The sequence below is a fragment of the Danio aesculapii genome, chromosome 24 (assembly GCF_903798145.1).
Source record: "Danio aesculapii chromosome 24, fDanAes4.1, whole genome shotgun sequence".
NCBI lineage: Eukaryota > Metazoa > Chordata > Actinopteri > Cypriniformes > Danionidae > Danio > Danio aesculapii.
Genome location: NC_079458.1, coordinates 23,333,763 through 23,361,052, shown reverse-complemented (window position 1 = coordinate 23,361,052; position 27,290 = coordinate 23,333,763). Strand labels below are relative to the sequence as shown.

The following is a 27,290-nucleotide window of genomic DNA, read 5'->3' as shown; positions in this document are numbered from 1 at the left end:
ACAATTTCACGTTCGTTGTCAGTCACGAGTTATCAGATGTGTAAGAAGGCTCTTTGAGCAGAACCACATTAAACCAGACATAACTTCCTGTTTTGGCAGACAGAATTCAACAAAACATCCTTGTGTTTGTTTCTGTTGCATCCCAGACTCCATCAGCTAAACATCAAGCAGCCTTTGGTGGAGTTTCTTTCTCACCTCATGTGGAGTAGACTACAAAGTTTGCATCGAATCGCGACAGCTGGTAGCGATTTACGGCTATTTATAAAGACTATGTCAACATTGGTTTTACTCGAATACCGAGGCTTTGCCGCACATGCGGTTGGTGATGCACAAGCAATAAACACTGCTTATCGCTAAACCAAATAGCTTTCTCATTCCATCACACTCATTTAAGGGAAAGAAATCGTTTCATACAAACAAGCTTTATTTACAGTAAAGGGTGGAGGAAATCACTAGTCTTATTTCATATAGATTTTTCTAAATCACTAGGCCCTATACATTGAATGCTTGTGAAAAATGTCCATATATATATATGTGTGTTCTGGTTCAGTCAGACTGACATGTCGGATAAGCTGCACAAAATGGCATGATAAATAACAAAAATAAGGATTAACATTTCAAATGGTTTTATTTAAAAAAATAAACACCACAAATCAACTTCCCTGTTTCTTATTTTCATTTTACTTGCTTAAAGAGATAGTTTACCCATAAATGAAAATTATAGACCATTTCCATGAGATGTCATTAGCCCATGAACATTTCTTGCTTGTTGTCAACTTCATATCTGTAACAAGGCGATTCAATCAGAACTTAACAGCTATTTATCAATAACATTATTTATGAATATGTGGATATTTTGGACCGTCAGAAGCTATGGAAATTTAAAATGTAAAACAGGAAATACGCCAGGACCATTGTTATTGTTTACATCCATCAAAACGGTCTATAAAACTATTTTGATTGGTTGAGCTGTTGTAAAATGGTTCTTGGCCACCATTACTCCATTAGAATCTTTTTTGCTGTTTTATTTTGTAAACTGTACTATACAGTATGTTAAATAACCATTTTATAAAAGCAATAAACCCAGTAAAGCTATGGTTTACAGCGAGCTCCTCGAGCTGTTATAAATTCACTGTAAAGTTCTTGGGGCTTGTTGCTTTATTCTGTCATCATTTACTTGCTCTCCAGTTGTACCAAATCATTTTGTAGAATGATCAAAACATTAGCCATTGACTTCCATATTTTTTCAGCAATATGTCAGAGGTTATGAGTTTTCAACATTGTTTCAAATATCTATTTTCGGTTAAAAGTCTTGAAGGTTTAAAACCACCTGAGGGGTGAGTAAATTCAGATATTTGGGCAAACTGTCCCTTCATCCAAGGATAATAGTCCCGTCCACACCAAGGATAATAGTTTCATAACATCTTAAAAGAAAGCAACATTGACACCACATGATAAACATGTTTTGGAATATTTTGGAACTGTAAAAACTTCCACAACCAGTCAAAATCCACCCTAAATGCATGGAATCCCAAAGGATAAAAAAAAAACTCTAATCATGACTTTTTAAATTTCATATTTGTTTGCATAGCAATTCTTAACTGTAAACTCTGTGTAAAAATTGAGACAGAAAGATTACGATTTCAAAAGTAGCAAACAGATTTCACACAATAGTGTTTATATATGGGAAAAGTCACAATAGTGAGAGTTTGCTTATTGCAATACTTCTAATTGCGACTTTAATATCTCACAAATATAGGCAGAAATAGGCATTCACATTAAAAAACCTTGAGCATTTAAACAGCAGCTGAAGCTTGCTCTTTTAATTAACAGAATATTATGGTTCATTGTGTTCCCAAATGTAGTTATTAATAGTTATCATTCTTGTTGTGAACAGGCCTTCAGTCTCAAATACAACAATCATCCTAAAACGCTTCTCTCCATGAGGTACAGTGCGAGTGATTAGTTTCAGAGAAAATGAAAAGAAAAAGACAACAATAAGCACCATGCTTTTGTTGTGATGGCTGCGTTTGTGTTTTCTCTGGCCGTGTCTTCATCATCTTTGGCCTGAGTTTGGCTTCTCATCGCACCAAGCCACTTTTCATTTGGCTCCTCAACACAGAGATTGTATGAAAATGAGACATTCAGAGGTTCAACGTCCTTGACTTTTCCTGTCATCAGCTCATTAGCATCCACACCAGTCGAGAAGTACCTAATTTATACCATATAAATACATAGGTCAACAAATGCATAGCATTTTTTCATGAAATAGCACTCTAGTTGCTATAAGGGCTGTCAGACGCCAATTACCAATCAATAAACATCATTAATTCCGCTTTAGTATGGAATATTTAAAGTTGTTTATTTCTGCCAGGACAAGTCGCTGGTCATCTCCTGCACAGGCAGTTGTTTCTCCAGCCGTGCGTTTCGGCTTTTGGCCTGCGGTGCTGTGCTACTGTTGGATTTGGGTTGGTTTTGAAGGCTGTCCTCGGTGGATTCCTCCTGGACGGGGCAGCTGAAGGGTTCGTCTGTTCCTCCGCTGCTGCCCAGCGATGTCTGGCTGACGTAAACCACGATCACCTCGCCGCTGAAGTTCATCACCTGCCCACTGGAGATAAAGGTAGTGTTGTTGTTTCCCGTCACCTGACCTGACACAAATACACAACACCGTTAGCAGTGTTGAAATGAGAGAGGCAGAAATAGTACACAACATTTCCATGAGCTAAAAATGAATTCCTTTCCTGGAGACAAATTAACATTGGTGGTATTTTTAGAATGACTGATGCACTGTTTTAGTGTTTGGAAAGGTTATTAAAAGCTCAAGATAAAACCATGACAATGTTTATTTAGGCCTTCTCCTCTTTTAGGGATAGTTTACAAGATTTGCTATTATAAAATGTATTAGTTTTATAAATATAAACTTAAGTACAATGTAATTAAAACTATAAAGCTAAAGAAAATGAACATTATTCTTAAAAAACTAGAACGCATAACCAAATGACTTTTATTTTTTACTTTAAATTCAAATTAAAAAGAAAATCTAATAATAAAAAGGCTAATTCAAACTATTAAAAATATTAAATTTTTGTAACTTAATAAAACTTAATAATAAAGTTTTGGGTTTATTAGGAATTAATCAATATAATACTGGATTTATTAGGTGTGGCTTTCAGTAAATATTAATATTTGTTTTCTACAAAGTTTGATAATACTTGTAAATTTCAAATAAAAAATAATGTAATTTAGACCATTTTAAATAGAAAATGACGTTTGATCAGAATTACAGTTTCTAAAAATGAAAATAAATGTCGATAAAACCCTTTTGATATTTCATGCAACAAAAAAATTTAAAAACATTTTTATTATAAATTTTGAAGAATGTTATCAGTAGTTTATAGAATAAAACAAATATTAACATTTTATCCTAATACATAAATCATGAATCCAGAGAAACTCACTGGTGTCTGTGAATTATACATATGAAATAAGTATTTTAAATTTAATACTTAAAAAATTAGGAATGCTGGCTTGTCAACTAGCAAGTTTCCTTGTATGACGAAAGGCAAAATGATTTATGAAAAATGTTCAGCTCTAAAAATGTTCTTGTTTAATATTCTGGAGTGTTAAATGGGTTGTTTAAAAAGAAATCAAGTGTTTTTATTGTTGATTATTACTATAAACTTGACATTTTCATTACATGATTACGTGAGGGTCCCATAAAGTTGAAGTCAGAATTATTAGCCCCCGTTTATTTTGTTCCCCAATTTCTGTTTAACGGAGAGCAGATTTTTTCAACACATTTCTAAACATAATAGTTTTAATAACTCGTTTCTAATAACTGATTTATTTTCTCTTTGCCATGATAACAGTAAATAATATTTGACTAGATATTTTTCAAGACACTTCTATACAGCTTAAAGTGACATTTAAAGGCTTAACTAGGTTAATTAGGTTAACTAGGCAGGTGAGGGTAATTAGGCAAGTTATTGTATAATCATGGTTTGTTTTGGAGACTATTGAAAAAATATAGCTTAAAGGGGCTAATAATTTTGACCTTAAAATGGTTTAAAAAAAAAAAATAAAAACTGCTTTTATTCTAGCCGAAATAGAAGAAATAAGACTTTCTCCAGAAGAAAAAATATTATCAGACATACTGTGAAAATGTCCTTGCTCTGTTAAACATAATTTGGGAAATATTTTAAAAAGGAAATAAAATTCAAAGGGGGCTAATAATTCTGACTTCAACTGTATATACATTATTTTCTTTAATCTAGTATCTAGTATACATTTTCTTTAATTGAGTATCATTTTGTTTTAGTCATAAAATAGCTAAATCAAAATAAACTTAAACCGCAAACTTAAAACTTTCATATATATTTTAATAGATTTTAATACATTTTTGATATGAAAAACTGCTTTATACTTTTACTATGTGATGATATTTAGTGGTCTACATAAATATAAACGACAGGCGAATAATGCCACGTAAGCACTGACTTAGCAAAAAAAGGACCCTCTTTGAGCAACAAAACTTCCTTCCTTCCACTAAAAACTTTAACATGCACAATCGAAGTGTCTCCTATTTTTCTCTGAATATACACACAGACTATCCGTGAGTCATGTTTCACACATCTTTTAGTCATTTGCCGCTAGTCCAGAATGGTGGCCGTCTGCCATCTTTTTCACAAACACCATTTTACTGGAATGCCCATGACCCGAATGTGCCTGATCTAATTATTAATACAAGAGCTTTGTTTTACAGTGCTGGGCTGACTGTATGTTTACATAAGAAATTACTTATGAACTACATCTGTTTATTTTATGTAATTAATAACAACAGAATGAAATGTGAGTGATGTAGACACGGTCAAAGAAACGTTATTACATCGGTGAAATTTACTTTGCTAATTCTTTTGATTATATTATGATTATAAAAAATGTAAAAGTATATTTTTTTATTGCTCGTGATTCAGTAAAAACAGTATTTATATCATATTATTACAATTTAACATGTACAAAACTATTTTTTTAAATAAATAACATGTACATTAAATAAATATAAAGGCACTTGTACAATTTTACAGTTCATGGGAACTAGAGAACTAGAGATGTAATAAATGTGGGCTGATACATGAACTGATATAATGATTACTAGTTTTACATGTTGAGCATCTGTTGTATGATCAAAGTACTGAGAATGAAAAGATTGCCACACTGTGCAGTTTTGACATTGTATTTCTGGCCACAACTTTGATCATTCGCAATCTTTCAACAATTAAAATTCAAGGTTCATTCTATTTAGAGTCATGTAGTGCTGTAAATATGCCCTTTTTATGGTTCTGTTTCTTTTGAGGTTTGGAAATGTTTTCTTTTTTAATTTTTGTAGTGTTGTTTCAGTCAAATGGAAAGAAAACATGCCAAACCCAATTTATTCAAATCTATATTTAGATATTTATATAATTGTATTTACAGGACTTTTCATTACAAAATAAAAGTTTGTGTGTAAATAATATATGTACGTGCACTGTGTATATTACTTTAGTATATAAAAATGCACACACATACATATATATATATATATATATATATATATATATATATATATATATATATATATATATATATATATATATATATATATATGAATAAATAAGTATAAATAAAGGGGGTATAAATAAGTGTGTATATATGAATATATATATATATATATATATATATATATATATATATATATATATATATATATATATATATATATATATATATATATATATATATATATATATATATATAGGGCGATGCGGTGGCCAGTAGATAGTGCTGGTTCGCTATATTTATATTCATATATATACATACTTTAAAAATGTTTATATATAACATAGTCTGTACATTTTATATTTGTGTATTTATATATGCATACTACACACAGTATTTGTATGTAAACACAAACTTTTATTTTGTACACGAATAGTTGTGATTAATCGTTTAACAGAATTAATGTTCATAAACTCTTATTATACGCAACATTAATCAAACCAAATTGCTACATTTTTTTATTTATGGAGGGATAATAAGAGATTCCCAAAATCCCCCTCTGTAAAAATCTTTGTCTTTAAGATAGAATTCATCCAATGTTCAGATTTTACTATTTAGCTACAAATGCATATTCATCCGTCAAACCGCTGTAAACAGCCACAATCTTCAGCAGCCCTTCGGTGTCTCTCTATGCGGACGCTTTCTGTGCATTCTACATCTCAAGTAACAAACTCGCAAAAGATATGTGAACGTTTCATATTACTTACACATGCTCATAACCCGAATATATGTTAAAGACACTTGTTAGATAAAATTTTAGAGAGCAGGCATGAGGTTCAGCTGTGTGCTCTTCATTTTCTGTGTGATTCAGACTCAAACTGATACAGATAACAGCTACTCTGACTGACAGTATTTTACACAGCCGAGGCAAAGCGTGTGTGTGGCGATTTTCCTGGTGACGTGGAGCCGATCCACGAATCAAAACACATTATGTTAGCTGACCAATCAGAGCCTCTTGAGGGTGGGCTTTTGGAGAAATTAGAAAATATGACAGTCGTTTTCATGTTAGCTAAGTAGCTGTATATAATTAAAGTAAGATATATAAATAAATAACGAGATTTTTTTTTACATTTTTTACAAGCATTGCTTTGCATCTTATAAACACAACCAAGCCTTAAAATTACACTCTGGACCACCACTTTAACCAAATAATGTCCCACATTTAATCATAACATTTTAGAAAACTTGCATTAAAAAAAATTTGCAATTCTTAATTAAATAAATTCTTTTTTACCCCATTCACATGCAGTGTCTTACCTTAAAGGGACAGTTGATCAAGAATTTAAACTCTGTCATTTGCTCTCCCTCCACTTGTTCCAAACCTTGACTTTCTTTCTTCTGTTGAACACAAAAGAAGATATTTTGAAGAATGTTGGACAGCAGTAGTCATTGACCTCCATAGTATTTGTTTTTCTACTATGGATGTCAATTGCTAACAGTTTCCAACATTCTTCAAAATACCTTTGACAGAAAAAAGAAACCCGTAAAGGTTTGGATCTACTTGAGAGTGAGTAAATGATGAGTAAACATTACATTTCAGGAAAGTCATCCCTTTAAAGCAAACACCTCAGTTTCATGGCCAGCTTTTCATTTAGTATGTTCTTACCAGATGTGAGAGCAGAATCAGAGCACTGGTTCTGGTAGTCCTCATCTGTGTCCAGCTCGGACAGTTTGTGCTCATCGCTGTGGATCAACGAAAGGCCCTGATCGTTATCGCTGACCGACGACAGCGGTGGGATGGTAGTGGAGTCTATACTGCAGCAGCGTGGTTCATTTTGTCTGTACGACCCTTCAATTAGACATCGATCATCTCTCATCTCAGACATGGCGTCTTTTCCAGCAGGACTGCTGTAGTCCAGATAAAGCTCCTGAGAGCGATGGAGATGAACATAATCGCATGCAGGCAAGCCGTCGCACAGCAGAGGCTCTTTCAGGATGATAACCTGCTCGTGTTCTGCAGTTTCATCTCCAGTCCTGCAGGAGCAGCATGTGGCTAAACCTGTGGCCACAAGCTGACTGCAGTCTTCGTTTTCTCCCACCTCCACAGGCTCCTTCAGAGCACAACTGCAGGAGCTTCCTGACAGGGGTGATGACGGCCCGCATCCGGAGTCCTCGCTAGAGCCGCCTGATGAGGTTTCAGCACAATCCTGATCCTGGTCTTGGTTAGTGTAAGGCAGCAGTTCATCAGAGATGGATATGTGGGTGCTGGGACAGTTGATGAGGAATTCCGGAGGGGTCAGTTCTTGGCAAATTAAAGGAAGAGTTTGGGGAGTGTGGCTGCAGTGGTATGAGTTCGTCAGAGTTTCCTTGGAGAAAGACAGATTGGTGAGTTTTTATTGGTTGATGGGTTTTAGAAACATACCAGTTTGAAGGTGTTTTTTAGCAGTCGTTAGGACCTTTTTATACTTCGGTCACTTTTTAAAGGTGGCCTATCACGCAAGCAGTGGTGGTAAGAGTACTGAAAAATCATACTTAAGTAAAAGTACCATTACTTGCCTAAAAATGTTAAATTATCAGTTGTAAATAATACTCAAAGTATGAGTAAGAAGTAGACCTTTCAAAAGTACTCAAGAGTAGTGAGTTTTACGCTGTAAAAAGCTAATGCATTTACAAATAATTTGTGGATGTGTGTAAACGTAACATTCTGTAGTGCATTTAGTTATTGCTCAGCAGGCACACAACGTCATAAGAAGCTAATATTAGGTTAGATTTAGGTTAACGCCAGGTGACCATAATTCAATATTTAGCCAGCGCCTAAGGACAACGTTATTTTGATGTCCAGTAAGGATGTGAAATGACGTTGATATTTGGTTGAGTTTAGGTTGTGTTAGAAAGTGACCAAAATCCAACGTCGAGCCAACATCTTAACCTAGCGTCATATTGACGTCAAATACTGACATTTATTTGTCAGGTATCGTAACCAAAATCCAACCTCTGATAGACGTCATAGTGGTAATGTCCACACAATCTCAAGCTGTAACATCATTAGACGTTGATATTTGGTTGATTTTAGGTTGGATGTTTTCTAATCCCATAGACAAGAAAAAATAAAGTAGTGACTGCAGTTTGAAGGAAAGTAGTGGTGTAAAAGTACCAATACAGCACTAAAAATGGACTTAAGAGAAAGTAAAAGTACCCATTTTCAAAACTATACTAAATTACAATTCCTGGGAAAAACTACTCAATTACAGTAATTTGAGTATTTGTAATTTGTTACTTTACACCACTGCACACAAGATCAGCTTTTGGAAGCTGTGTGAACAGAAATGTGTGTAGTAATGCTGTGTACTCAGTCATATTAGAGAAGTATAAACACTAGTCCTTTTTAAAAAATTTTTTAATTAAACTGGGATCCAAAACCCAGCAATTTTGAGGCTAAATGCACGTAGCTGTCCGTTATCCCCACCCACCGATATTAATTGACAGACACGTATTACCATATTTATAGGTATTATCATGTCCACGAGACTTTCGGTAACACTTTAAAATAACAGTACATGAATAATGACGTATTAATATGTAAACTAAACATTACTATATTATGAATTAATGATGAGTTAAGTCGTGCACTAATCATGAACTAACTTTAACTACAACTCGAGTCACAAGAGTTCATGGGTAAATATCAGCTACCTTCATTTCTTATTAGTACATGTATTAATTGACATTTAAGTTTAAGCTAAATGTAACCAACATGAACTCAAGAGCTGTTAATGTATAATTATGTCATGACTTTACTTAGAGGGGCATATCATCATTAACTCATCCTTAACTACTCATGAACTCCTGTGTTTAAACTGTTCTTGTTGCTGTCGACAGAACACTTTCCTATTGTTATTCAGTGTAAGCGCACTAGACGGACATACATAATGAGTTCATGACTAGTTGAAAATGGGTTAGTGATGATGTTCCCCTCCAAGTAAAGTCAGGACATAATAATACATGTCATGAGTTCATGATGGTTTAATTTAGCATAAACTAATGTGGTAATTAATATATTAATTAAAAATCAAGCATGTACTAACAAGTAATTAAGGTAGCTGTTATTCCCACATGAACTCATGTGACTCATGTTGTAGTTAAAGTTAGTTCATGATTAGCGCATGCCTTAACTCATCATTAATTTATAATATAGTAATGTTTAGTTATATTAATACATCATTATTCATGTACTGTTATTGTAAAGTCTTACCAGATTTTCAAAGAAACTGGGATTAAATGATCTGTTCCAACTATCTGTGATGAAGCTGCACTGCATAAAGAAGTAAGTGGTACACTTTATATTTCTTATATTAGTAAAGTTAATTCACTATGTAATTCATAACTGCTCGAATCACCACTACTGCATACAGCCAATAGACAACTATAAATAATTGCTTCAATCACACAACAGGAGTTGTGGTTTGTGGACGTTATTTTGGACAGTAGTTATAATGGATTTCCATACAGCAGCATATAATACTATAGCGTGAAATAGCGTGAAATAATACTACTTGTATGGTGGCATCTGGTCACATTTGCCACAAGTGAATGTGTAAGAACTGCACAGCATGTTAAACGTGTAGGTGTGCACTGAGAACTTTGAAACAGCATTTGTTTGTGGCTCATTCATTGATGTAGAAAGGCTGAATAAACTGTACAGCAACTAAATCAAATAGCAAATCAGAAACTTCTTGGTTCAGTTTTAACTTTAGTATTTGTGACTGAGGGTTTTCGCTTTATCAGTGTCCAACATTGTGCTGTGTATATCTGACATCTGACAATAGGGCTGCATCTGAAATTGCCTACTAGTCAGTAGTTAGAAAAGTATGTTCTATACAGTATGAATGGGAGTAGTATGAATGGACGGTATGTCGTAGTATGAATGGATGTAGAACTCGGATGTACTACATCAGCCATTTTGTCATCATAACGTGACCTGCAACAGTTGTGTTGCTTCACTCCCATTCATAAATTCTCTCATGGTACATCATGGGATAGTGTAGCGTCCATCCGATGCACACTTCAGAATCTTACTGGAAGTAGTAGCTCATCTGGGTGTTTCTCGCATATTGTTTTTCGAATTTTATGAATTCGGACATACTGCTCGGCTCACATACTGTTTCTAGCATACTATATAGTATGGAAGTTTGTGATTTCGAATGCAGCCTAAGTATCTTTCTTAAGCGACATGCCTGAACTAGCTCATTTGCATTTAAAGGCACAGATGCAAAACAGCTAGAATTCCCTCTGACCCCAAAATTGACATTTTTAGCAGGGTATAATAAGTGAAGTTTATTCATAAACTAATTTCGAGAGGATCACGTGCTTATGATTGCTTGCGGCTGGACCTGCATTATCCAATTAACAACGCATCAATCAGATGATTCCTAAGCTACTTTAAATACCCTAGGTTATATATCACAGCTATCTTCAATTTGAAGAACCCCCCCTTCCACCCCTACTCATCCTCCTTTCTAGATGGGTGGCACTGTGGCCTAGTGCTTAGCACTGTTGCCTCACAGCAAGAACGTCTCTGGTTCCAGTCTTTACCAACGTTCTCCCTGAGCTCATGTGGGTTTCCCCCGGGTTCCCCGGTTTCCTCCCACCGTCCAAAAACATGCAACCTAAGTTTATTTACTAATCCAAATCAACACCATAGACATGCTCCTACCAAGTACCTATCTCTTTAAAGAGCAACTACTATCTGCTCTTCAGCCACCATGATGGGAGTTCTCGAGATCTACCTGAGCTCAAACTCCCCTCTCGCCTTGCAACGGGAGGGAGCCCCAGGCTTGAGGATCTTATGAGTTCAGGGCTCTCTCCCGGGACAGCATGCTAAACTAGCTTATAATCAATCATCAGCTAAGTGTGAACTGTTGAAATGATTTGAATAGTATTCTTAGCTGAAACTTCACAGACATATTTTGGAGACAGCAAAGGTTTATTTTATAAAAAGGGGCATAATAGGAGACCTTTAAAAGAACACAATTCTGATTATCAACATTTGTCTTTGCAAATCTGAGATTGTATCTCACAAATTGGACCTTTTTTCTTAGACGTTCGGAGAAAAAAGGTCACGATTGCAGATAGACAAAAGAAAAAAGCTAGGAATCATGGAGTTTATACCCTGCAATGCTGAGTTTTAGTTTAACCTCAGAGTTCCGAGTTTACATCTCACAATTCTTACCTTATTTCTATAAACGTGTGACTTAATTGTGAGTTCATGCCTCATAATTCAGACTTTTTTTTCAAGAATTTAGATAAATTTACAATTGCAAAATAATATTTAGAATTTTGAGATGTTAACTCACAATTATGACTTTATAACTTGCAATTACAAGAAAAAAAGGTCAGAATACACAGTACAGAATTGCTTAATTGTACCATTTTTTATTGATAATACTGAAAATAAAAGATTTGACATCTTTCTAGGTTTAAATGATATAACATTGCTCCAGTGTTTTGAAAAAACTAGTCACTGAATTCATTCTGCACTAACACAATGGAAAAATACATGTAAGTGTAACCCACAAAGACTGCTATTGTGCTGAATGTCTGGGTAGCTTAAAAAAGTGGCCAAATTATTGTGAAATGGGTTCTTGTGACTGTAAAAAAATGTATTACTTACCTGTTGATTTCTAGTTCCTTTCAGGTTTTGGACGCACGTGCGTAGATTTACTGTTGTGTCAGAGAATAAGCTTTAATCAACAACATAGACCAGAATCTATCACAAACTCATGCAAGTGAATAAAACCCTGAACAAAATTTACCTGATAGGAAGTTCAGCTTATCCTTGCAGCAAAACAAGCAGAGGACGACCAGTGAAACCACGATGATGACCGAGAGGATGGCCACCACAACCCAGGGCGTCATACCTGAGGAGGATATAATGTTCGTTCATCAGTAATTCATCATCGGTCATCATAGAGAGGCTAGTCTTTTTTGGTCTGTTGCTGTTGATTACATTTATTGCTCTTGGAAGTGTGGCTTTTTCTTGATTTTTCTTGAGAAACACATGCAGACTAGTCATACCAAACATTGCAGACATCAGTCATCACAAAAAAAAACATTGGAGAAGTTTTTTTTTTTTTTGTGATTTCTTAATTTTAACAGAAAATGACTCTTTTGAACTTTCTACTCTTCACAGAAAATGTTTTTCACATTGATGAAAGATTCAAATGTTATCAAATGGTGTATTTAATTTTGCTGTTTTACTCTTCTGTTTCCCAGTGTTGGGTTGTGGCTGGAAGGGCATCTGCGGCATAGAACATATGCTGGATAAGTTGGTGGTTCATTGTGCTGTGGTGATCCCTGATTAATAAAGGGACTAAGCCAAAAAGAAAATGAAAGATTGAATATAAATGCATATTTAAAATGAAAAAATCACCCTCAATGTTTAACAACCACTATATACACTGTAAAAATATGTTGCTCAATTAAATTTTTAATTAACCAATTTAACTTTACAATAATTTTAACTCACATAAATGAAGCTGACTTAAAATATCAAGTTTAAATTTGTTTAACTTTAAAAAATATGTATAAACCTGATTAATTTTCTATTCATTCGTTCATTCATTCATTCATTCATTTTGAATTTCAGAATGAACTGGCAACTTATCCAGCATATGTTTTACACAGGCGACGCACTGGCGCAGTAGGTAGTGCTGTCGCCTCACAGCAAGAAGGTCGCTGGTTCGAGCCTCAGCGGGGTCAGTTGGTGTTTCTGTGTGGAGTTTGCATGTTCTCCCTGCGTTCGAGTGGGTTTCCTCCGGGCGACCCCAGATTAATAAAGGGAGTAAGTCGAAAAGAAAATGAATAAATAAATGAATGAATGAATGTTTTACACAGCCGATACCCTTCCAGCTGCAACCCAGTACTGGCAAACATCTATACACACTCATTCACACACAAACACTACGGTCAATTCAGTTTATTCAATTCACCTATAGCGCATGTCTTTGGACTGTGGGGGACACGCGGAAAAAACCCACGCCAACACGGAGCGAACATGCAAACTCCACACAGAAACACCAACTACCCCAGCTGGGACTCATAACAGCAACCTTCTTGCTGTGAGGCGACAGTGCCAACCACTAAGCCACCATGTCACCCATTAACTTTCTAAATTAAGTTAAAATAATGTAAAAACATACTGTCATTACTTTTTATGATTTTACAATGTGCAGCTATGGAAAAATAATATCACATGACAATTCTCAGTTTATTAATTCAAGTATTTTAAACTGAATAACACATGGATCAAAAAATATTTCCCATTTTAATTTCAGCATAAAAAACATGACATTATAAACATTAAAGCTTAATATATTCAAGAAACATTGTTTTATAGCTTCAAATAACCTTTGTAAAAAATTAAATGTGAAAATAAAGGTAAAATAATTTTCCATCATCATTAAGAGTAGCAGATACTGTGTGTATATTTATATAAATATTAAAATAAAAGTCTGGGTGATCATACTAAAATATATTGTATTTCAAACTTGTTGCTGACTAATTGGTAAAACTTATGTAAGTATACAGATTTAAAATGACAAATAATTTGTATTTTAGAGCGTAAATATTTGTCATTAAAATATTTTGGTTATAAATCTATCTAATGTAAAAATAAAATATAAATAGTAACACTGAATGACATTTATAGTGTGTGTATTATGTAAAAATGTGAAAATACATGAAACAGTAGGTCACTAAGAACATCAATTTTAAGCTGTTTTACTTACTTTACCCAGGGCAGTTTATATTGAAGTTGATATTTAGCTGCACCATGCTGGTGTTTCGTAACATAATTTTACAAGGGTCATTAGCCCAACACTCAACCCCAAACCTGGAGGACCAGGACATACACACATACAGGACAATTTTTAGCTTAACCAATTCACCTTAGCGCATGTCTTTGGACTTGGAGGAAACCCACACAAACAAAGGGAAAACATGCAAACTCTACACAGAAATGGAGCTCGAACCAGTGACCCTCTTGCTGTAAGGTGACAGTGATACTCACTGCGCCACTGTGCCGCCTCAGCTGTTTTAATATATTTATTATTCCCTAGTCTGAACATAAGCATATTTTGCATAACCTACCAGAAGAATTGAGTCCACACACTGCATCTGTCGTTGTGCTTCCAAACTGCTTCTCAGTCTTGCCGATAGCTTTACAACTGTAAGAGAATGAGACACATCAATAGACGGCAACATATTAACTTCTGGTTTGATCAATCCCAATTTTCTCCTCTACGAGTAACCACAAATACAGAGAAAAACAAAACGAAAAGGGGCTCTTTCTAGGGGAAGTGGTGGAGAAATTAATCATAATACTACAGTGCGGTAAGACTGCGGGGGCTTGAAAAAAAAATGACCAAGCATGCCTGAGACAAACAGCGCCTGTGAGAAGGAGAGCTGTGACTTTGCAAATGAGTCCCCTTAAAGTACAGCGTGTGACTCAGAGGACAGGCATCTTTGTGGCATACACTCCCAGCTCTCCTTAAACCTCCGGAGTTGCTATTGTATCGACTTTTTGAGTATAGAAGTCTAGGCAAACTTACTCTGTCCACTTCTTGCAGGATTCCTTTGATAGAGAGTCTGAGAATGTTCCCGCTGGACAGGACACACAGGAAGCTCTGCCATTTGCTATAATGAAGAGAGAGATAAAGGATTATCGATGAAGAGACAGGTTTAATAATTTTCATAGATGTGGTTCACTCTCATAATACAAATGTTCTTATTTATTCTGATGTGTGTCGTGTCTGTCAATTTATTTACTTCCTGTTGTATAATGTCTGTTGTTCAAATTATTTTCTGTACTAGAAGGTGAGAATATGCTTTGTTAAATATTTAATGTCAACCACAGGCGGATTGACGGATGCATGGACGGATGCATGGATGGATGGGTGGACGGACAGGGACAGAAAGATATAGATAAATATGTTTGTGTGTATGTCTATAGATGGTCGAATGGACAGGTGGACAGACATACAGATAGATAAATAGGACATGTAAACTGACAAAAATACAGTTACAGATATAAACAGATATAAATAGATACAGATGGGTGGATGGACATACGGATAGATGGGTGGACAGACAGATATAGATAGATGGATGGACGGATGGATGGACAGATATACATATAGATAGATGGATGGACAGACAGATATAGATAGATACAGATGGATGGACATACATACATGTAGATAGATGGATGGACGGACAGACGGACAGATATAAATAGATACAGATGGGTGGATGGGAATACATACATATGAATGGATGGATAGATGGATGGAAAGATATAGATAGATACAGAAGGATGGACGGACAGACAGACAGACAGATGGATAGATTAGATAGATGGATGGACAGACGGATGGATGGACAGTTATACAGATGGGTGGATGGAAAGATAAGGATGGACGGACGGATGGATGGAAAGATTTAGATAGATACAGATGTACGGACAGACAGACAGATGTATAGATTAGATGGATGGATTGATGTATGGAAAGATATAGATAGATACAGATGGATGGACGGACAGACAGACAGATGGATAGATTAGATGGATGGATTGATGTATGGAAAGATATAGATAGATACAGATGGATAGACGGACAGACAGACAGATGGATAGATTAGATGGATGGATGGACGGACGGATGGACAGACAGATGGATGGATTAGATGGATGGATGGCTAGATGGATGGATGGATGGATGGACAGACAGACAGATATAGATAGATACAGATGAATGGATGGATGAACAGATATACATAAAGATGGATGGATGGATGGAAGGATGGATGGAAAGATATAGATAGATACAGATGGATGGACAGACAGACAGATAGATAGATAGATAGATAGATAGATAGATAGATAGATAGATAGATAGATAGATAGATAGATAGATAGATAGATAGATAGATAGATAGATAGATAGATAGATAGATAGATAGATAGATAAGATAAGATAAGATTGGATGGATGGACAGTTATAGATAGATACAGATGGATGGACGGATGAATAGATAGATATAAATAGATACAGATGGACAGACATACATACAGATAGATGGATGGACGGATGAAAGAAAGAAAGAAAAAAGGCAGAGGGACTGAGCGACAGAAGAATAGATAGGAAGGAAGGCTAGCCCATAGTCTCCAGAAAGCTATAGAAAGTCTTGTGCTGCTTTATAATTTGAGCTGCAGTGCAAATGTCAAGATACTAAAGATAAAATATAAACTACAGTGTGTCCAGATCCATTTCTGTGAACTCTATTATAATGTTCCTTTCCATCTGGCAGTAAAGCTTGTGCTCAAAACCACAGAGCTGGAACAGCCACTGATTTACTGCACTCTCAATTACGGGTACACTCCATCAATCTATAAGGCATATGATTATTGCCCCCCGCTTTAAACTTCTGAATAAACTTATTAAAAGGACAGTTCACCCTAAAATAAACACTCTATCATCATATGCTCACCTTGAATTATTCCACCAAGTTTTATTAACATTCATTTCTGATCAAATCCAAAAACATCATAAACTCTTACCACCCATCACGACTCCTTTCCCCGCAGGACATTCCTCAATGGCCTCACAGTATTCGCAGTTGATCAGAGAGCAATGGAAGCCCTGTTTACAGCGACACGGTTCAGGTGCTGTGGGGTTTTGAGGACGTGTGCGGTTAAAACCTTTACCTAAACAAGACAATTGCTGTTAGGTGTCAGAAGGTAATGCAATGTTATACAATATTCTTTCCTAATTGTCTTAATGCGACACTAACCCTCATCACAGTACTTCTGAGGAATACAATTCATTTTGTTGTTCCAATCCGGCTGATACTTATCAAAACCACAATCAAGACATCTTGTTTTCGAACTGCCATTGCAATGTTCGAGTACGTATGCTCCTGCAATTAGAGGAAAGTCTTACTCAACACAAGACGAGGTCATTGGAAAAGATTGTCAACACTTATTTAGCAAAAGATGATTTTTTTTTCTCAATTGTATGGTGGAAGTTATTGTGGGTTATAGTTCATGTGCGTGTGTGTGTAGGCCTCTTCCTCTTTCTCTCATCCTTCTGCTTTTTGAATGGGAAAACTGAGAATCAGATGTAGATCTTGTTTTTCCCATACATCAGCTCCATTAAATGGATCGGTGCACTGTTGTATAGTGTTAAATCTTAGTGTAATTAACTAGTCTGTGTTATTGCTCACCTGGTTTGCATTTTTCGCAGCATCTCCCGCTGTGCACATACTCGTTTTGTTGGCAGATTATGGCCTGTCCTGTCTGAAATCAACAGTAACAATAGTAAAACAAACCTGTTGGCTTTTGTATAATAAAATGCTTGTGATATCCCTCATTTGAAGAGAAATCATTCAATGAAATCTTCACAAAAATCTAAAAGGTTAGAGCTTTGTGAAAACTTGAAGTGAAAAAATTAAGTTATTAAAAACTTTAATCTATTTTTTTAAAGAATGAATAAAATGTTTTTACTGTTTAATGTGAGAAAGCTTTACCATCATACTGTATCTAATACACACTGAGGGCTCTATTTTAATAAACTAGGCACATAAAGTGCATGGGGCAAAAGCATTAATGGTGTGTCAGAATCCACTTTTGCTATTTTTAGGACGGAAAAAATACGGTCTGCACCCTTGCGCATGGCTTAACAGAGTTGTGCTTATTCTCTTAATGAGCTATGGGTGTGTTTTGAGCATAACATCCATTAAACCAATCAGAGTCTCATCTCCCATTCCCTTTAAGACTGAGTTGTGTCACACCATGGTACATTTGCTATTTACATGGTGGACTTTGTACATGAAAAAACTGAACGCTTCACTAGTGAGAAAACAGTTAAACAGACTATCTGCAGCATGAGGATAAAGAACGAGCCTCCTCCATTTGATCTCTTTACTTTACCTCTTTACTTTACTCCTTTACTTTCATGGATAAGGAAACAGTGTTGTACGCACTCCACTGAAGACATCTATTAGCCTACATATTTCATTTCATTTGTTAAGCGCAAAGATTTGTTTTAAAATAATTTCTAAATTCAGTTCTAATTTTCAGCAAATAAATTAATGAACAATAATAATGAAGTGTGGTCAGTTATATCCAAACACGCCTCATATTCGTATGCCCCATATGGTGATGCATACATCTCCAAAACCTGACAGGTGGACAAATCTAATTTTTTTTTTATTCAAACAAATATAAATATCCATATACTAATAATGATAATATTATACTAATGCACATTGTCATGAATAAACTGGAAAAAAAAACCGAGGTGAAGAAGGCAAGGAGGTGGTGGATTTTATATTTATGTAGAAAATGCATTTTGACCCGCACAGGCGCAGAACTAACTCGTTCTGCGTTGGACTTTAGGCCAGCTTTTAGTTGGTCAATGGCGCAGTCTATTTCAGTTCCTCAAAATAGCAACGCGCCAACAATGCGGCGCACCCATGAGCGCACAAAGTGGCGCAAATGGATTTGCTATTTAAACAATGTGCCACAAAATGTGAAAATTAGGGTTGCACTGGTCTGAAAATAGGAACAAATCACGCCAAACACAGCTTGCACCTTATTGCTCCGGGTGTATGATAGGGCCCTGAAAATATACCTTCTTCAAGATCCTAAAGTGTCCCTTTAAAGTAAATGTTTGGTTTGATCATTTATGGCAAAAGTATTTCGCTACTGTGCAGTAGAATTTATTTCTCTCTTATTTTTTCAATAAAATGTTTTTAAATGATTTCAGTTAATTCTGGATGTTTTTTTTTTATTTTACTAAAAAAGCCGACAAAATGGATGAATATCAACATGTCACGTAATCATAATCAAAAACCTTTACATTTTAAATTACATTTTGCACTGGTACACTAGTACTTCATTTGCATTGTACAAAGTTTAAGATCAGTACGTTTTTGAGATAAATTAATAGTAAAACAAATTGACACCAAGGCATGTATGATTTCTATTTGGCATAAATATTGATCTTTATAGCTTGTATATATATATATATATATATATATATATATATATATATATATATATATATATATATATATATATATATATATCTCCAGTAATAAAATAAATTATGTATATTAAATTAGAAAATACAATACTGCTTTGAGAATAAGCTTTGAGAATATTTTACTTTTTCAATTCTTTCAAACAGTATTGTATGCTCTTTGCAAACTTTGCTTTATTTATTTATTTATTTATTTATTTATTTATTTATTTATTTATTTATTTATTTATTTATTTATTTATTTATGCCAACAAACTACTTTTCTGAACCAAGTTTAAAATGGTTTTTAAGGTCATTTTAGAGAATGTAAAGTCAAAAAGTTCTATTTAACAATGTGTGATACTCTTTCTTGAGAATATGTTGCTATTTTCCCTAAAATATGTGCAAATTGATTATTTCATAATTGCTGCAATGGCATTCAGGCAGTCTTCAAGTGTGGCTTAACTTAAGAGTTCAAATACTTCTTTGGGGTCACAGACTCTCCACTTTGCCAAGTGATTTATGCAGAAAGAAAAAAAGAAACTACACTGAGTTTGGCCTGTTGAAACATTCACTCTGGTCGGAATGAGAATCTTCAAGGCATAATGATCATTTGACTGGTAAAAGCATCAGGGAATGAAAGAGACGTGGGAGAGAGTGTGTGTGTGTGTGTGTGTGTCTGTGTGAGGAGGGGTATTGCCCAACTCAAAGCAGGAAAAAAACATGAAGGAAAGCAAAAAAAAAAAAAAAAAAAACACCCACATCCCTCCAGATACCGCAAAGGCATTCCACGGTTTAACAGCAGGGCAGAATTAAATGCAATCCTTTAATTCAGTGCAAATCTGAGAAAATCCGGCTGTCGCTCATATAAAAGACAATAAAAAAAGAAAATAGTGCCAAGCTCAGCATACTGGGCTCAAGGTGGAGGCGGAAAGTACTAGAGAGTTCAAATAGGTAGAAATAAAGCTCAAACACAACTACAAATACATTCAAATACAATTTTTTTACACAACACAGTAAAATAAAATGCTTTCTAAACAGCTTCACTGGCAAACCCTCATTTATTGTATCTAATTGTAGCCAATATATATTTTGAAATGAAATAAATTGACATTAAAAATTCTCTCTTCCTTGCATTTTTTAGTTGAATCAAATTAACTTTTCCATTCATCTCAACTTACATCAATCATACTGTCCAGAAATATTAAGTTAAAATTTATATAACTTAAAAATGTAGTTGAAACCTGATTAACTCATTAAAATAAGTTAAAATCAATATTTAAAAAAAAAAAAAATTTAATATAAATTAGTTTTTTGTTATAAGAAATAAATTTAAACACTAAAATAAATAAAATAATTTGTTGTCTCAACTTTTGTCATTAATTTGTTTACAGTGTAGGAGGTAATTTATGAAATATGAATCATACTCTTCCCTTTGATATTTCCTGGGATTGATCATGGATATATCCATCATCTCATTTGGAAAAATCCATGGGTTTTATGGAAATTCATTTTGAGGAATTATGATTTCCCTATCAAATAAGTAAATGACCGCAACCTTTGTCAACAAGTGTCAAGTTCATTACAACAAAAACAAATCCTCATCAGGAAGAAAACCTTATTCAAATCATATTTTGGGTACATGCTGTATTCCTGGAAGAACATGTAAACCAATTTCAAACTATGATATTTAGTCCTATTACAGTGTGTTAAATGAAAATAAAGAATCTACTCAATGTGTTTTTAAGGCACAGCTAAAGACGCTCATCTGAGGGTATTTCTACCACTGCCGAAGGACCTGAAGGCTATTTTGACGGATACATGTGAAAAAACACAGGAAACCAAAGGAATGTCCAGAGTCCATTTCTGATCCTCTACATTTGAATGTAAGGCTATACTCACACAACATGACTAAATATATACGATTTTGGTCAGTGACGCCCTGAAAAAATTACATGTTTAAAAATATGCACCGGACACACATCTTTTCTCACAGGATTTCGCTATATTAAGTTGCATATGGCAAAATCCCTCAGATATTAAAAACTTCCCTTGGTTCTAATGATTATTGTTCAGTTGACTACTTTACATTTGTTCTGTTTATGAATGAATGCAAAGACAAAAATAGCAGCAAAGAGTCTGTTCTATTGCATATCAGAATTGTAAAGAAACAAAATGGGTTCATAAGTTTATGATCTGAGGAAAATATGAAAGAGGAAAAAGTTAAAAAGATAAAGTGCCAATTACTTTCAACAAGTCTACAACCCGCTAAACACAAGTTCAGACATGCATGTGATGTAATAGAAAACATGCTATGTTTAACCTGATATAGGGCTTTAGATAGTTCAGAAAGAGAATGAATGAATGAATGAATGATCTTTGACAAAATGTTGTAAAAAAATATGAAATACTGACGTTATTTCTTAAATTCAAAATAATTGACTGAATAAACTAAAGAAAAAAAACAGGTGGCATATATGTATATTGCTTTAAATAAAATAGCTGTATGATGTACAAGTTTATCCAAATGTGTGCGTGACAAAACCATGGGGTTTCACGTCATCATAAATCAAAAAGGTTACATGTAAATCAATTTTTACGCAATTCAAGGGATTTTTTTCCATTTACTTTTAATGAGCATCATATTTACAATTGGTGGGGAGATCCTATGATTTCCTATAAACAAAAACCCACGTGCTGCACACTTACGGTTAAGTAAGACTATTTAAATACATGAACAAAGCACAATCCCAAAAACATCCACACGGAGTTCCCCTCAAAGTGAGCATCACTTCAGACTCCAGGGGAAAAAGAGCCGAAATTTAAAACCTACAAGTAATCTCCCTGCCAGAGAAGGAAAGTCTCAGAAATCTAATGAGCATCTAATTTGAGAACACTTCTGGGCATTGGGATTTACAGTCAAAAATGCTAATATTTATACACTCACTTTTGAGACAGTCTAATTCACCTTTAAAATATTAAGTCATTTTTTTAAATTAAATATACCATAAAGTTCAAGCAGTACTTGCAAGTGTATTATATTTTACCTTTGGACTAAATTGCTCACTTTTTAAATTTATTACATTTTAGACATTTAGGTAGACTATTCTTTGGGTCAAATATGAGTATTTATTTTTGTTTGTAGCCTACTAAATCAATTATTACACTGGTACTGGTAGCATCATTTACTTACACACTGTAAAAACCTATACTATACGCTACTACCAGTTTTACAGTTTTCATACTGCCACATCTGCATACAGACTACTGTATCACACATTTATATACTGTTTACATATTATTTTGTCATTTTATATATACTACAATGTTCCTATTTACAGTACATAAGAATTTTTAAATGTTTAACTGGTTCTGTTCATGTTTTATTTACTTTCAGACAAACTTAAGGTAGGCTACTTTATAGCTTCTTGGACTATGTTAAATATAAGACAATACATACAATTTTGTATTCAATATGCTATTCAATCAAAGCAGCCAGCAGGCACACGTGTACATTTAAGTATAGCCCATATCTCGGTCATTGTACAATTATAAAATATACTTTTCTAACTGTCATTCGGAGAAGCACGTCTCTGAGAAGCAGGCAAGTAAACAAAGCATACTTGATATTTTTGGATTTAAATAAGTTTGTTTTGTAAGGGTTTAGGATATCAAAATGATTTCCGCTAAACGGTTCTTTCGAACAGTTCAATGAACTGGTGAATTACGATTCATCGATTCTTTTGTCAAAGCATTAATAATTTTCGTTTCTTCTTTCATTCTTTCTTTTCCAGAGCCATTGTAAACAAACCTTTATAACATTGAATTTACAATATTAAAAATACAGTGTATTACATTAAAGTAAGTGTAGGCTAATGCGCGTGTAGTAAGCTACACAAAACTGTAAACAAACATAATTTACATTGCATTTTTTGCTATTTGTAACTTATCCGCCATTCTTCTGTTACTTTGCCACATTGTCAAATCCACGGTTCACTCCATAATGCGCATCTCAGCTATTACAAACAGGACATAAGTAAAACAAAGATCTTCTTGATTCAATAAGCAAGTTGTTGGCAAAAGAACCGTTAGGTGATTCAGTCAGATGATCGAACGAAGCGATCAGACTGAGATTCATTTCGAAAGAACGAGTCATTTACGCAAACCGTTATCGCAATAGAGTGCTGAAAAGTAGGCTATAGCACAATTTAGCATTGAGGAGAAAAATATGAATACACAATTTTCAAGTAAACAGACTAGAAAGAAACTGCGTTAATAAACTCTCATTTACCAGCACAAAAAAACAATGTTTGGTTTATTTGAAAAATAGTAAACAAACCTACCTGAGTGCACAGGGCAAGAACAAAGTGTGTGATCCATCCTTGAAATATCCAACTAGCTGAAAAAATCACCCTCATTGTTGTAAACGTTAAAAGAGGGCTCGGTAATCGCAGCTTCAGTGCTGTTTGTTGTATTGTCCTGCCGGGATCAGCAACAGAAGTGTATGCGCTCTGGGATGGGATAAAGCTCCAGACTGCTGTGCTTCATTCCCAGAGTTCATGTCAGTGTTCAGTCACTCACCCACGCCTCGACTGCTGCTGTACTCCTGCGTTTCCACAATGCACTTCATGTGCCCGACATGCTCCTCCTCTAATCAAAGCAAGTCAAGTCCGCATATTAACCGAGTGACGTTTAAATTAACAACCAGACATCCACTGTCTGAAACTTTTTACTACAATTATGTGTTTTTGCACGCGCCACGTCAAGTTTACAAGTACCGTCTATGCAATCAGTACTACTTTAAAGCCTTGATGTACATTGAAAATTCATGAAATTACCATTAGCTATTGATTTGCTAGTGTACATGCTAAAGGTGTTTCCCTTACATTTCTATAGTGTGGTGAATGAACCTAATTGTTAACAAGCTATTCCTGATAGCACACGTGCATAACGGAGACGTCTATTTGATGTTTGTGTCTAACTCTGGAAGACGTATTTTTTTTTATACCGTTTGCTCATCTCCATAATATCTAGGCTATTAGAAGTTTGTTTTGAGACGTTAAATAGATAAATGCCTTTAAGATGTTTAAAATGTAGAACTTTTAAACAGCAGACCTTTTAAATGTTTATCACCTTTGAACAAGGCCTGTTTTGCAGACCAAACAACTGTTAAAATACATCTTGTAGATAGTAATAATAGTAATAGTAATAATAATAATAATAATAATTATATATATATATATATATATATATATATATATATATATATATATATATATATATATATATATATATATATATATATTAATTATTAGCCCCCATTTATTTTTTTTCTCCCCAATTTATGTTTAACGGAGAATAGATTTTTTTCAACACATTTCATAATAGTTTTAATAACTCATTTCTAATAACTGATTTATTTTATCTTTGCCATGATGACAGTAAATAATATTTTACTAGATATTTTTCAAGACACTTCTATACAGCTTAAAGTGACATTTAAAGGCTTAACTAGGTTAATTAGGGTAACTAGGCAGGTTAGGGTAATTAGGCTAGTTATTGTATAATGATGGTTTGTTCTGCAGACAGTCGAAAAAATATATAGCTTAAAGGGGCTAATAATTTTGACCTTAAAATGGATTTTAAAAAATTAAAAACTGCTTTAATTCTAGGTAAAATAAAACAATAAAGACTTTCTCCAGAAGAAAAAAAAATATTATCAGACATACTGTGAAAATTTCCTTGCTCTGTTAAACATCTTTTGGGAAATATAAAAAAAAAAAAGAAAAAAAAAAATCAAAGGGGGCTAGTAATTCTGACTTCAAATATATATTTACTCACACCTGAGCATTTCATGTAGCTTTATTCTCCATATGAGAGTCGTCTTTCAGCTGCTATACCAAAAAAAAAGCCTTTTATATTAAGTATTAAATATGTTTTAGTAGTTCAGTACATTATTATTGTGCCATTCCATTGTTATTACACATAACATTTTTTTCTGATTTTTTAAGTTTTGTTATATTTTTATGTTTGTATCGTTTGGGGTTTTACCAAAATCTGGTTCAATCCCATGACAACAGCTCCTTTAGAAATATTTTTTTCCATAAAAAAACATGACTTGTTGAATACTTTTCCCCTGCAATATATTTGAAACCTTATATGTTACATAAATGCTATCACACATTTATGTATAGAATAAAACAAATAACATTTTGCTCAAATCTAAGCTTAATAAAATTTGTAAACTGGTGCCAACAGTCAGGAAGTACAAATTAATACTTTACTTTAATTACTCAGGACTAAACTCAATTAACTCACAGGACATCACTAGTTTTCACAACTATAACATGACATCACTATAAGGGACTAGATGTTCTGTGAGAGAATTGATGTCTGTGAGAGATTAGATTAGTAATGTCTTGTGTGTGACTATGTGTTAGAGCAGGGGTCACTAATCTCGGTCCTGGAGGGCCGGTGTTCCTGCAGAGTTTAGCTCCAACTTGCCTTAACACACCTGCCTGGATGTTTCAAGTATACCTAGTAAGACCTTGATTAGCTTGTTCAGGTGTGTTTGATTAGAGTTGGAGCTAAAATCTGTAGGGCACCGGCCCTCCAGGAACAAGTTTGGTGACCCCTGCGTTAGAGGCTAGTCAAGTCTTGAGAGACTATTATTGTGAGCCTATATTAAGTCATTAAAAAGGGGCCTCTACACTTTCTATTGATTGTTGACTGCTGTAATACTAAAAGAAAGAAAACATACATTTTAGTTGTCTAATTTTAATTTCCACTGTCATTAAATGATAAGATATATTTCTTTGTCATAACAACATCAGACAAATGACCAACTAGCATATAATCACCTGTCAGAGCAGAATGTCACTCTATGTAGTGTTAAACTGCTAGTCGTTTGCCTGTAAATCTTATCATGCTTAACTGTCAGCTAATCGTTGTTCATTTGGCATCTGTCTTAGTAAACTGGGCAGATAGCAATGCTTTCACAGCATAGGTGTGGGTGTTTGAGAGTTTGCCAGAAGTTTCACTAATTCACCATCCTCTCGCTTTCAAGCACAAAGCTGCCGTGTCTGTTCCTTCAAGCAAAGGCCACCTGCTTTGAATAACAGTCACCAGAAAGGCATGTTTTGGCATCCATGCACCGTCCCGCATGCAAATCAGGTGTACACGCTGTCTCAATTCCTGGAGGCCTTTTAGAGCTCTTGTGACAGGCGGTTGTAGCGGTGTCATAATAGAGCGTTTGTTCTAACCTGACAAAAACAACACTACAACCCAACCTGATGTCGAAATGTTATTATTACTTTTTAAAAATGCTAATTCATTGTGATATTTTTATCATAAAAATATTCAAATGTATTTTGTGTGTACACAGTGCACATGCAGCATAAATGAGAACACCCCTATTAAAATCAATATTTTTATCCATTTCACAGTGGATATAGAAAATATTTTTGGGGGCATATAAACAAAACAGTTTTATTAATTAAAATGAAAGTTTGGCCACCAAACATCATTAGAAATAGACTGATAAGTAGGCCCACATGGAATCTGCACTCGCAGAAATCCACAGATTTCTGCAGATTTTTAGCCCATCTCTGAGTCTATGTATTTACTTGTGTATATTTGTGTACTTTTATATTGTTTTCAGTTTTTAAATTAATT

General features: G+C 34.4%; 1 protein-coding gene across 4 annotated transcripts; it reads right to left on the bottom strand.

Annotated features, from left to right (window-relative positions):
- Positions 1–609: 609 nt before the first annotated feature.
- Positions 610–24,203, bottom strand: tnfrsf11a (tumor necrosis factor receptor superfamily, member 11a, NFKB activator). 4 transcript variants are annotated; one of them, XM_056450732.1, is made up of 11 exons: positions 23,960–24,203; positions 17,818–17,890; positions 17,386–17,511; positions 17,153–17,299; positions 15,144–15,228; positions 14,683–14,759; positions 12,348–12,452; positions 12,206–12,255; positions 7,202–7,901; positions 6,853–6,933; positions 2,561–2,648 (listed from the first exon to the last, which is right to left on the bottom strand). In XM_056450732.1, the coding sequence occupies exons 1-10, from the start codon at positions 24,032–24,034 to the stop codon at positions 6,878–6,880; spliced, it is 1,494 nt and encodes a 497-aa protein (XP_056306707.1). In that variant the 5' UTR covers positions 24,035–24,203; the 3' UTR covers positions 2,561–2,648; positions 6,853–6,877. The 4 variants fall into 4 exon arrangements, with proteins under 4 accessions (XP_056306705.1, XP_056306706.1, XP_056306707.1 ...); XM_056450733.1 differs by having other exon boundaries at positions 2,628–2,643; XM_056450730.1 differs by lacking the exon at positions 6,853–6,933 and having other exon boundaries at positions 610–2,648.
- Positions 24,204–27,290: the final 3,087 nt, after the last annotated feature.